General features: G+C 38.7%; 1 protein-coding gene across 2 annotated transcripts in view; it reads right to left on the bottom strand.

Annotated features, from left to right (window-relative positions):
• IGSF6 (immunoglobulin superfamily member 6) overlaps positions 1-12507 on the bottom strand; it is a 106560-nt gene that overhangs the window by 24673 nt on the left and 69380 nt on the right. For both annotated transcript variants that reach the window (XM_044089622.1, XM_044089621.1), the window contains exon 3: positions 7020-7126. In XM_044089622.1, coding sequence (XP_043945557.1) covers positions 7020-7126 — 107 coding nt within the window. The remainder of the gene's footprint in view (positions 1-7019; positions 7127-12507) is intronic.

Below are 12507 nucleotides of genomic sequence, written 5' to 3'. Positions count from 1 at the left end.
AAACCAAACTAGCTGAAAACATCACACCTATTAAAAACTGTTATTTATGATGCAGTGTTTAGAGAGAGCTGCAAAAATGGAGTCTTGGTATGAATAAAAGTTTCAATACACTTTAGATTTATAAAAAAAATGAAAAAAATATTTTCTTGGTGTAAAACGTGCCCAAGATATCATACTTTGTTACATAGCATGATGGTACTACAGTAAGGTGCCTAGAAGACTATACTAATAGGGGGTACATGACTGCTGGACAGTTAAGATCTAGAACAACTGGAAAACCTGTACTTGTGTTCCAACTTACGAGTATGGTAGGTAGCTGGCCAGCTTTTACCTGCTAGATAAATAATTCAGGTTTAGGGGGATCAGCAGCTATGTATATAATCTGAGGACTGAGGTAAAATGGCAGAAATCACAGAATGTAAAATACTCAGTGAGTGTTCTCTGGAGAAGTCTAGAGAACCCAGAAGGAAAGAAAGGTACACTGTAGTTGAGAGAGATGAATTTTTGAGTCAGAGGACTGGGAACTACATTTCTTACAGGCGTGGTGAGAAGAAGGAAGAGATTTCAGCTCTTTTGAGTGAAGTTTTGGCCCAAGGTATCCGATCTGGATTATCAGTCTGCATTAGTTCTGCTTTGGTAAAATGCTTCATTTTGATTACATCCATTTCAGCGGCAAGAGACTTTCTGTTTATTTTTATCTTTTTCGAGTGTTGCCTGTCTGAACTGGTTATAAGACAATTTATTTCATCCTTTTAATGGTGTGCCTAAAAGACTCTCCATTAAGTGCTGTTACCTTCTCGCATGTAAATTTCATTCAGAAAATAAACTAGGCATAGCCTCAATTATTTCAGTTATACTGGAGGTATTATTCAAGAATTATTATTTTAAAGAAAGCTTCCTTAAAATAATAGATTTTCTGACAAACTCTGCTGTTTTATTTGATTCTTCAATTTAGATTGAACATCTATCATGTAAGAACTCAACAAAAAATAATTAGACTCTTAACCATTTGTAAGACTGTTGTTTCTTTTTTGTGTAACACTGGCTACTGATACCACCGCAGCAGAAAATAAAAATAAACTGTTTTTAATTGTTTCTGTGGGAGTTAGTCATTGTCTCGTTGTCATGTTGGCAGAAATGTTGTTTCAGAGAAAACATTTCGCTGAAAGTCACTTCAACGATAGGGGCAAATTCACCTTTTCTGGAGGTGTTATGATAGGGATTAAAGATAGTTATGAGACCTGTGATTATTACATGTTCAGTGATAACACCAATACTATAGACTGTGTAACCTGACAATAAAGGCAACCCTGGAACATATAACAATTGTTGGAGTGTACAGACCACCAAAGGCAAGTGCAGATGACCTAGAGGAATTCATACATTTCTTGCATGAAACACAGGAGGGAAGAATAATATTAGCTGGGGACTTAAATTTACCAGAAACAGATTGGAATAATATTGATTCAACAATGTTAGTAAGGAAATTATTCACAACTTATATTCAGGAGCAACAATTGCTTCAGATTGTAAAAAAAAAAACCTACCAGGGGACGGAACATACTAGACATTGTTTGTGTTTCTAAAGAAATTACTGTTACTTCAAGCCAAATTTTATCACCATTGATGTGCAATGATCATGGGGTTATAAAGGTTCATTTCTTGCTAGATACTGTTGCCAAACTGAAACCTAAACCAGTGCACAGAAGGTTAATTACAGATTACATGGAAGCAGAACACTCACTATGTAAAACTGAATGGAGTGAGGTGTTCAGTGGAAAAATTGCAGACGAAATGAGGAACATTTTGGAAGAGAAATTGAGTGCAAAAAAAATAAAAAAAAATGTTTAACATCAGAATCTAGGCATACAACATCAAGATGATGTATTTACATAAGAACAAGATATCTTATTAACGTGAGAGACAAAAATATAAGAAATAGATGAGAGGTTGAACTACAACTTTGAAAACTGAAATAAACAAGCTGGACAAACAGATTAAGCATATTGTGAGACAAGATCAAGAAAGATATGAAGAAATTTTACATAAAGATATAGATTATAACAGGAAACCTTTTTATAAATATTTAAGATGTAGAAGGAGTAAAGACACACAAATCGAAAAACTGTGTGCAGATTCTAAAATTTATTCTCAGACACAACAGATTATTGATATATTTACAAAATCTTATGCAAACCAGTTTGGCTCCACAAAAGGGGTGATACGTTGTCCTAGTGACATCCCGGTAACCCCAAATACTGGAATAAAATTAAATTATATTGAAAAAGAACTGCACAAACTGGATCCAAACAAAGCACGGGGAGGAGATGGAATTAGTAACAATGAACTGAGAACACTTCAGCAAGAAATTACTGTACCATTATATCTATTATTCACTAGGTGATATAAATACGGGGAGATTCCTCAAGATTGGAGACATGCTCTTATTAAACCTGTTTTAAGGGAAAGGAGAGTAGGACAAACCCAGAGTCATACAGACCCTTAAGTCTACTTTCATATTGTGGATAAATAATGGAGAAGGTAATATTGGATAAGTTATTGTCAGAACTGGCTAGGTTGGGACTTAAAACCGTATATCAGCATGCATATATTGAAAACAGATATATTACCACCTGCAACATGATGTTCTATAACAATATAATAACAGCTATGAATGAAAAAATTGTGCTGTGATATAATTCATATAGATTTAACTTCAGCATTTGACAGGGTCATACACAACACACAGCTCAATAAATTAGTATAACTTGGTATTGATGTACTCTTGATAAGATGGATAGGTGCATGACTTACAAATAGGACATGCAAGTATCATACAGCAAATGGCCCTTACTTATTTAGACTGTATCTTTCAGACCTAACTTTTTCATCTGAGGTGTTCTATAGTCTATATGCAGATGACCTGAAATTGGGTAAACTCATTACATGTGTTACAGATAAGGCATGTCTGCAAAATAACTTGACTAAATTGAACATTTTGGCACAGGAGAATAATATGCTGATAAATACATCAAAAACAAAGTATATGAGATTTGGGAGACATAAACTGAAAGGAGAATATTTAATAGAGCACAGTGATTGAAACTGTAGACTCATTTAAGGACCTGGGTATATTGGGTAGATTCAGCTATGAGTTATTCAAATCATATCAACCAAATGGTTAATGATAGTTATAGAACTATAGGTTGTGTAAAAAGATTTATATAGTCTAGGAAATCAGAAATGATGAAGTCATTGTTTGTTAGTTACATTAGACTCAAACTTGAGTATGGAATAACAATATGGAAACGCTGTAAGAAGACAAGCATGAGTAAACTGGAAAGAGTACAGTGGAAATATACCAAGGGCATCCATGGATGAGAAAATTTACGTTATTATGAAAGACTAAAATATATTAACTTGTACAGTGTCTCTTACAGATATCTAAGAGGAAATTGTTTATTCAAGTATATAGGGCGATTAGAGACAACTACCTCTGGGAATTTTGGGGGTTATTAAAACTTACTAGAGAATCATCAGACAAACTATGTAGGAGATTCTATAAGAATGAGAAGTGTACTAATTGGTTCTCTGACAGAGCAGCTGATGCATGGAACAGACTAACAAATTACATTAAAGAAAGTACATCTTTAGATATTTTTTTAAGAACAACCTGGACACCTATTATGGGAACAAGTGTTTTGGTATATTGGCAAGTTAGAAGGGCATTAATGCCCATGTTTGAAATATTTGTATGTATGCATGTATGTATTTTCTACACTGTTGTGTGACCTCGGAGTTGGTATATTTAGGTTTGAGACTGTAGGATGGTCCCACAAATAATATTTATTCTGAAGTTCACTAAAAGTGCTTTTGGGAAAAATTTTTTGGGGAATATTTACCTTAGAGGGAAACTGTGTCAGTCTATTGATATAATTCCATTTTTATTGCTAAAAGGAAAGAACGAGCAGAACATTTTGTTAACGTTTCCTATTTGCTGCAAAGGGAAAGGATAACATTTTTCCCTATTGTTGCAAAGCATTTTTTGTCTGTTCCTACTGTCACATAAGAGAAAAAGATATACCAATTTGCAATACTGAGTTTTACTTGTTTGTGCTGTTACATAAATGGATTATAATGTCGCCAAAGGATCAGGGAAGATAACTGCGGCAGCACTGACCCGCTACAAGTGACTGCTGGTTAGCTGATTCGGCTAAGAGACAAGAAATAAACATTTTGCCTTTTGTTTTACTCAGAGAAACATTTAATTTTCTTGTTATTTGAAAGTTTTGGGTTCCACATACTGTATTGCTATACAGACTTTTATTATTTTGTTTTGCTACCATAAGTTGCTTCTTACACGCCTGAGCATGTATTGTTTGCAGCCCATGCTGCCAGGGCTCTAAAGCTCCACGTCTAATAAGTCTAATTTGCACTGAAATGTTTGAGTAGCACTAATCATTCTTCTAAAACAGAAGAAACTTAGCTGTGTTGCAGTTGATAGCAAATGCAAATATGTGCATTTTGTTACACACACACACATATATACATATATATATATATACATACGCACACACACACACACACACACACACACACACACACACACACACACACACACACACACACACACACACACACACACACACACACATATATATATGTTGTAAGATTTTAACTGGTGAATGTGTATGTAGATTATTAAAAAAATTGGTTATTTATAATTTCATGCAACAAAATCCAGAGCACTTTTAACAAATTTTATAGTGTTTTATAACTGTATGGGAGTCTTTAACTGATTAAAAATGTTAGAAATCTTTAACTGCAACACTTACCAAGTAATGCTAGCACAAGTGATAGCATTTGCAAATCTTATTATTGTTGACAAAGTTTCTCAGGAAATCTATCTTCACCAAATAAAAATCTTACTTAAAGAACCATTTACATGTATTCTTTCAAACATATAAAAGCACAATCTCCAAAGACCTTTCAAAGATCTGAGTGCTGAGAGAGCATGTTGACTTTGAAGAACACTTAGTTTGCTGAAAATGAGCTGAATTTTAAAAGATCACTGACAGTAATATTTGAAGGGAAACCAGTGCAATGCTTCATGCGTGTATATGCAATATACAGGGGAGTGTTATGGAACATGCTGGAAGATGACAGTTACTACGAGGTACCCTGTACCTTCTTGGAATTTCTTAGAAAAGCAACTGCAATTATGGACAGTTTCTGTAGTCTGTATGCCCATGGCAATTTTTATTTAAAATAAAATCCATTTCTGTTGACTTTTTTTCACACATCTGCGGATGATGCATTGCCTGAACAACATATACTCTTTTCCTGAACCCATGTTGAATTTTAAGGAGTGAATATTTTTTGTATTTATTTAATCCCATGTTTGTCTAAAAGGCAGTGCTATCAGAGCACAGCTTATAAAACCAAAAACTTACTCAGAAGACAAGAGTAGTGAAACAATTACATATGACTATTAGCATTAAGGTACTTATTAATTTATATTATTTCATAAAGTTCTAACCCGTTAAAGGCAGATTAAATAAAGATTTATTTCAATGTGAAGTATTATTTGGCATTGCAGTGTAGAGACCATAACCGTTGGTTTATAACCACACCCTCTTATCTGCAACTTGTTACTTTCAGATAGAAAGTCATTTCACTTACTAATTGAAGGTTTCCCACTGCTTGAGAATGCTGTCAGGATTTCTAGGGAAGCTTATGGACTGCAGCCATTTACTCTTGTGGATTTTCCTTCCCCGTTCTACCAGCCTGGGACAACCTACATGTCACGCAGAAGAACACAACAAAGAAAGCCATAGATGTGAGAATAACGCTTTACAGCACTTCCCTTTTTAGATTGTACTGTCCAGTCAACTCCCAGCCACATGTTCCCAGTTTCTTGGGAAACAGCCCTGTAGCTACTCAGCTGGCATACCCTGTGAGAGCATTTCTCATCAGGTCACTTACTGGTTCATAACATAACCTGAGTGCATGAATGATGCTGAGTATCACGATAATCCTTTAGTTCCTCCTCCCACTATAGTCATGCTTACTGTCTAGTCATTTCCCAGTGCATCTCTATCAGTTTCCTGGTGATCGAGCCTACTTGTAACTGACCTGGATCTCTAGAACTGATTATTTGTTTCACTCTGTGTACCTCTCTGGTGACTAACTAGTGCATAGAAACATTACTGCAGTTGTCAAAAAGGACACACCAGCTTTATAGCTACATCACTAGCATCCTTCTGACACATTTGTTCATTGCAGCCTGTTGGCACTACATTCAATATTAGTCTGTGGGATTTGCTGTTTTTCAGGAGTGGATTTAAATGTTTTGATGGAGTTGTGAGGGATACAATTTGCCCACTAATTAACTGAAAGTAGAATTTTTCATCTATGCTTCTTCTTTCAGACACCTGCCTATAAGTTATATGAGCATTGAATGCAAGGACCAGCCCAGCTGGCACTCTTACAACCTCAGTACCATCTTACAATATATTTCCTTTACACAGGCACAGTTGAGACTTCTGTTCCCAGGCTAGCTTCCTGGTCTGCTTCAGGGCATGATCCTCCGGTAGAAAACCCCTCCTCATTTCCTGAGACAGGAGACCTGGCATTCAACTGCTCAGGTCCATCTCTCCTAACCAGCTAAGATGCAAGGTCTGCTACTCGAACCCTGGTCACCTGCTTTATACTCAAGACTTTAACCTCTACAACAGTGGAGTTGACTTCACTTTATAAACATTTGACCATGAAAGACTAGAGACAGACTTCAACTAAATCTTTTATACTACATCATACAAAGCAGGAGTTGTACATTTTCATGTTAAATAACAATGCACTGTTCATTTCCTCACTAGAGTTATGCCATGATTTTTTATCAGCATTTCTCTGTCTCTGTAAGATACACCCATGAATGTAGCAGCACAGTTTCACAAACAGCATGTATGTTTTTGCAGTAAAATGAGTAGAACTAAGTTACATAAATTAGCTTCACCTACCTGACAGATAAACAGAAGAACAGATATTGCAATGCTGTATAAAACCAAAAGTGCAAAGAGAACAGACAACAGGATCTTCTCTTTTTTGAAAATAATATTCTTTGTCTCTGCAGGGAACACAATACAAATATGTTATCAGCCCTATTGCAACCGGACATGACAGTAAGGAATATAAATATTAGCACAGATCAATAAGTTTATCATATTAAGGAACAACTATACCCTAAATACAACACTTCCTCATTCCATGGTAAATTTCTTCCCCATAAAATTATCACTAGACTGCCCCATATAAATAAAGCATGACTTAGATGTTCTACCTATTCTGAGTGATTTTTATACCATTAAGCTTATTCACTACATACTATGTTGGACTTTGCATGCCACTTCACAGTATTGTTTTTTTAAGAATCTGTTTCCTTTGCTTTTACATCATATTAGGCATCATATAAATTTTTTTGGGAATGTAGTTCCTTGGCTTTTGCATCATACTATCACATTTTAGGATTTCTACCCCAGGGAAAGCCTTCGTTGCAAAATGTTGCAGCCTTTCATTCATTCTCTTGCACTGAGGTAATAAACATCCTAATTATCTTAAAATAACCAACTTTTTTAGTGTAGGCTCATAACAGTACACTTCAGTTAAAACCAGAAATTTTGGAAATCTGGCACCTCTTGCTGACAGGAAAAAATGAATGGAAGGAGGATTTTATGTAGCAATCTACCTCTAAGTCTTCACAAAAGGCAGTGTAATTTAAATACTGTTTGTAGCTGAAGAAGGGCTTCATCACATTGTGGTTAAATATGACAGATAGCACTAACTAAAGAGTGTCATTGCCCATCTGTACAGTTACTCAGATTTGCAGCACTGTAGACCAGTTGTACCACTGTATAGTCACATGAATAGAATATACTCATGTGTAAGTATACACACACACACACACACACACACACACACACACACACACACACACACACACACACACACACACACACACACACACACACACACACACACACACACACACACACACACACACACACACACACACACACACACACACACACACACACATGTATATTCCATTTATATATATATATATATATATATATATATATATATATATATATGGATCCAGGACTATTGAACGAAAGTTCAATAGTCCGAATCCACAATAACCGAATGCACTTTAACGAAAGCACTTTCACCAAAAAAGTGCTTCCGTTAAAGTGCATTCGGAAAACAAACAAAAAACAATAAATCTTCTTTTATGCAGGGGGGCAAGCCCCCCTGCCCCTCCACCCCCCTACTTTTATATACACATTCTGAGGTCGTACTACAGTGGGAAAAGGGAATTCTCCCTTAACCGCACCGTAGTGCGACCGGCACAACCAGCATACATAACCGAAAGTGCTGCTTCGGTGAACAGCACTTTCGGTTACGCATGTTCGGTGATTTCTGTTTCAGCAGAAAGTGCTGTCGGTGATCTGTACAGATCCCGTATATATATATATAGATACACACACACACACACACACACATATATGCATGTGTGTATATATGTATCTGTATATATATCTATATATCTATATCTATCTATTTATATATATATATATATATATATATATATATATATATATATATATATATATATATATATATGTGTGTGTGTGTGTGTGTGTATGTGTGTCTGATACGCATATATGCACACTCACACATTATAAAAGGATAGTACATAACTACATATGTTGGTTATGAGTACGTTATCTAAAACTGACATACAAAAGCAATGTACATAGATTCTCATATGTCAAAAGTTACTTTCACAAAAAAATCAAAACTACAGTGATTGAGATCTCTTAAGCAGGGTAAATACCTTTAGACATAATTTGTCTGATTACTGGCACTATTAGAGAAGAGGTTTATGGTAACACAGTATGCAAGGTTGGAGTTAGAAGCAATGGCATGGATAGGGTTAGCACAGATGAGTATGGATTTTTCATCCCAAAGGACATCTTCATAAACTTATACAAGCCAAAAGGAATCACAAAGGCTGACCTCTCTCTAGCACTGGGAGTCAAGGGCACCTGCCAGTAATCCTTGGTAAGATCAATAGTGGTAAGATACTTAGCCCCACCCAGCTGCTCTAGGGCTTTATCTGTCCTAGGCATGGGGTAAGCATTTGACTCTGTGTGACTATTTAATTTCCTGTAGTCCACACAGAACCTGGTGCTGTCATCCTTCTTTGGTACCAGCACCACTGGGGAGGCCCAGGGACTGCTGGCCTCCTGAATTAGCTCTAGTTCCAACATTTCCTGTATCTCCTCCATCAGAGTCTGTTTGACTTTCTCAGGCACCCTATAAGGGGCCTGCTTAATAGACCTTTGGGGTCCTGTATCCACATGGTGCTGCATCAGGTCAGTGCACCCTGGTTTCCCAGTGAACATGTCCCCACACTTCTGTAACACTGCTCGGATTTCTTGAACCTGGATAGAGGATAGCTGCTGGGACATACCCCTTTCACTCAGGTGTCAGTCCGAGCCTCACTGAGGAGATCAGTTACCAGATCCCCCTCAGACTCCTCCTGCCATCCACTGCAAATACTCAGCACAAGGGCCTTCCTGTCATGGTAAGGTTTCATCATGTTAACATGGTACAGTTTGTGCTCCTGCCTCCTGCCTAGCAGTTCTACCATGTAGTTAACTTCACTGATCTTCCTTACCATCTTGTAGGGTCCCTCTCAAGTTGCCTGCAGCTTGTTGCTTCTGACAGGAATGAGAACCATTACCTGCTGCCCTACTGCATGCTCTCTAGCTCGAGCATTCCTTTCATACCAGACCTTTTTCTGCTGTTGGGCTTCTGCCAGGTTCTCCTGGGCCAAGCCATTGAGTTCCCTGAGTCTTGTCTTGAGATTTAGGACATATGCCACAACAGACGCCTTGTGAGATTCACACTCACCCTCGCACTCATCTCGAATCAAATCTAGAGGTCCCCTCACCCTATGCCCATACACCATCTCAAAGGGTGAAAAACCTGTGGATTGCTGGGGCACCTTTCTGTAAGCAAATAGATGGGGCAAATATTTGTCCCACTCCCTCTTAAACTGGTCTGCAAATGCTCGTAGTATTGTCTTGAGTGTCTCTCAACAAGACCATTTATCTGGGGATGGTAGGGGCTGGTCTTTAGGTGCTTCACCCCACAGTACTTCCACAGACAAGCCAGCAGGGCTGACATGAAAATGGCACTGCTGTCAGTCAGTATTTCATTTGGGGAAACCTACCCTGCTGAAAATCTCTAACAAAGCATTTGCCACCTTTTCGGCCTCACTGGAGGACAGAGCCACTGCCTCAGGGTATCTGGTAGCATAATCTACTACCATTATCTGTAGCATAATCTACTACCACTAGGATATACTTTTTCCCTATGGAACTTGGGGTACTCAGAGGCCCCACAATATCCATAGCTACTCTCTGAAATGGGTCCTCAGTCACAGGCAAAAGCATTAAAGTAGCTTTCACGTTGTCTCCTGCCTTGCCTACATTTTGGCACTGCTCACAGGTCCTGCAGTATCCTGTTACAACTCTAGAAATCCCATGCCAATAGAAGTTCTGCATAATACATCTCTTCATATATTTTATGCCCATATGATCTGCAAAGGGAATATTATAGGCTATGGCTAGAAGTGCCAGATGTTAGGCTCTGGGCACTACCAACTGCTGTATTCCCTCACTCTCTAGCTCTTCTTCAGGGGTCCACGCTCTATACACTAACCCCTTTTCCCAGTATACAGATTCCCCCTTTCCTTGAGAATCAGGTGCCTCACTAGCTACCTCCCCTTAGGCCTTGTAAAGTAGGTTCTGAGAGCTGAGCCTGTCTCAACTCTCTCTTTGTAACCCTTCCTAGCTCCCCTTCCACAGAAAGTCTGGTGTATGCCTCACTGCCAGCCTGTGTACTACCACTACTCACCTCTACTCTTGCAGTCACTCTGTCCAAGGGGACATCAGTACCCACAAGCATCTGTGGCTCACCTTCAGTCTCACTGCTACAGGGTAGCTCCCTCCCTGAAGTAACCACCTCATCAGTCCTGGCTGCAAGTGTGTGGTCTGTCTGGGTCTCCCCCAGGCTACCAGAACCACATGTTTGTCTCCAAGCCTGACTGCGTGTAACTGCATGCACACATGGTACATCATTATCAACATCATTCCCTATCAGGACATCTGCAGGGATATCCTCAAACACACCTACTTGCTGGCTTCCTTTTCCACCCTCCCAGTCAAAGTGAACCCTAGCCAAAGGTATTTGGAATGAGGCCCCTCCTAAAGTTCTGACTGAAGTAGACTACCCAAGCAAGTAGTGCTCCTCTGTAACCATTGCAGGCTTCACAATGGTTAGGTCAGATGTTGTGTCTCTCTTAGACATGGCATCTTTCCCATTCACTAAGATAGGATATAACCTCTTGTGGTAGTTTGGTACCCTTGCTGTCTTGAGACAACCTACTGTTGGCATTTTGTCATTCCTACTTACTGGCTCTTCCACCTTTTGTTCCCCACTTTGCCTCCGTGGACATCTATATGCTACATGGCCTTACTGGTCGCATTTAAAATATTTAACCCTTGGTCCTGGATGTGTACCTGGACTAGTGGCTTCCCCTGCTACAGACAGACTCTCTTTGGGCAGTCTGGGGTGCTCACCATAGTTTCCCTTAGACCCATGAGCAGCACTGGGTGTCCCTTTCCTGTGCAGTGATGCCCTTGTTTGCTAGGTATAGGTTTCCCTTCTTCCTCAACTCATCTAAAGTAGTGGATTGTCTATCTATCAGCTAACCAGATTCTCATGTCCTCAGGCAAAGTGCTAAGGGCTTGTTCCCTTACCTATAGGTCTGCCAGCCCTTCAAAAGTGGTGACCTGACATGCACTCACCCACCTATGAAAATAAGTGCTTAATTCAGCTATATATTCACACACACTTTCATCTGCCTTGCATCTATGCTCATGAAACATTTTCCTATAAGCTTCAGGTGTTAACTTAAAATATTCTAGCAAACAGTTCTTTCACAGTATTATAATTTAAACAATCAGTATCAGACAGTTTAGAAATAACAGTTACAGTTTTCCCATGGAATAAGGGGGTCACGTACCCAGAGCCCTTGGTCAACATTATACTGTTTAGATATCCTCTCAAACATATGAATGAAACTATCAAAATTATCCCCCTCTGCAAATTGTGGAAGAATTTACTGACCTTTGTTGCTTCTGGAGTTCTGTTACTCCCTTCTCCATTACCTCCATGACTCTAGCGAAGAGTCAGCATCTCATTTTTATGTTGCCTCTGCCTCTCCTTCCCTTCAGCCTCCAGCTGTCACAGTTTCTCACTGTCCTCAGTCTCAAGACGTCTAAGTTTCTCTTCTGCTTCAGTTTCCAAATGCTTCCCCTCCAGCTCAAGTCTCTTTAACTCCAGACAGATTTTTAAGTCCTCTGTGGAAAGGTT

Source organism: Protopterus annectens, chromosome 12.part0 (genome assembly GCF_019279795.1).
Source record: "Protopterus annectens isolate FY-2018-M chromosome 12.part0, PAN1.0, whole genome shotgun sequence".
Classification (NCBI taxonomy): domain Eukaryota; kingdom Metazoa; phylum Chordata; order Ceratodontiformes; family Protopteridae; genus Protopterus; species Protopterus annectens.
This window is presented reverse-complemented; position numbering and strand designations above follow the sequence as displayed.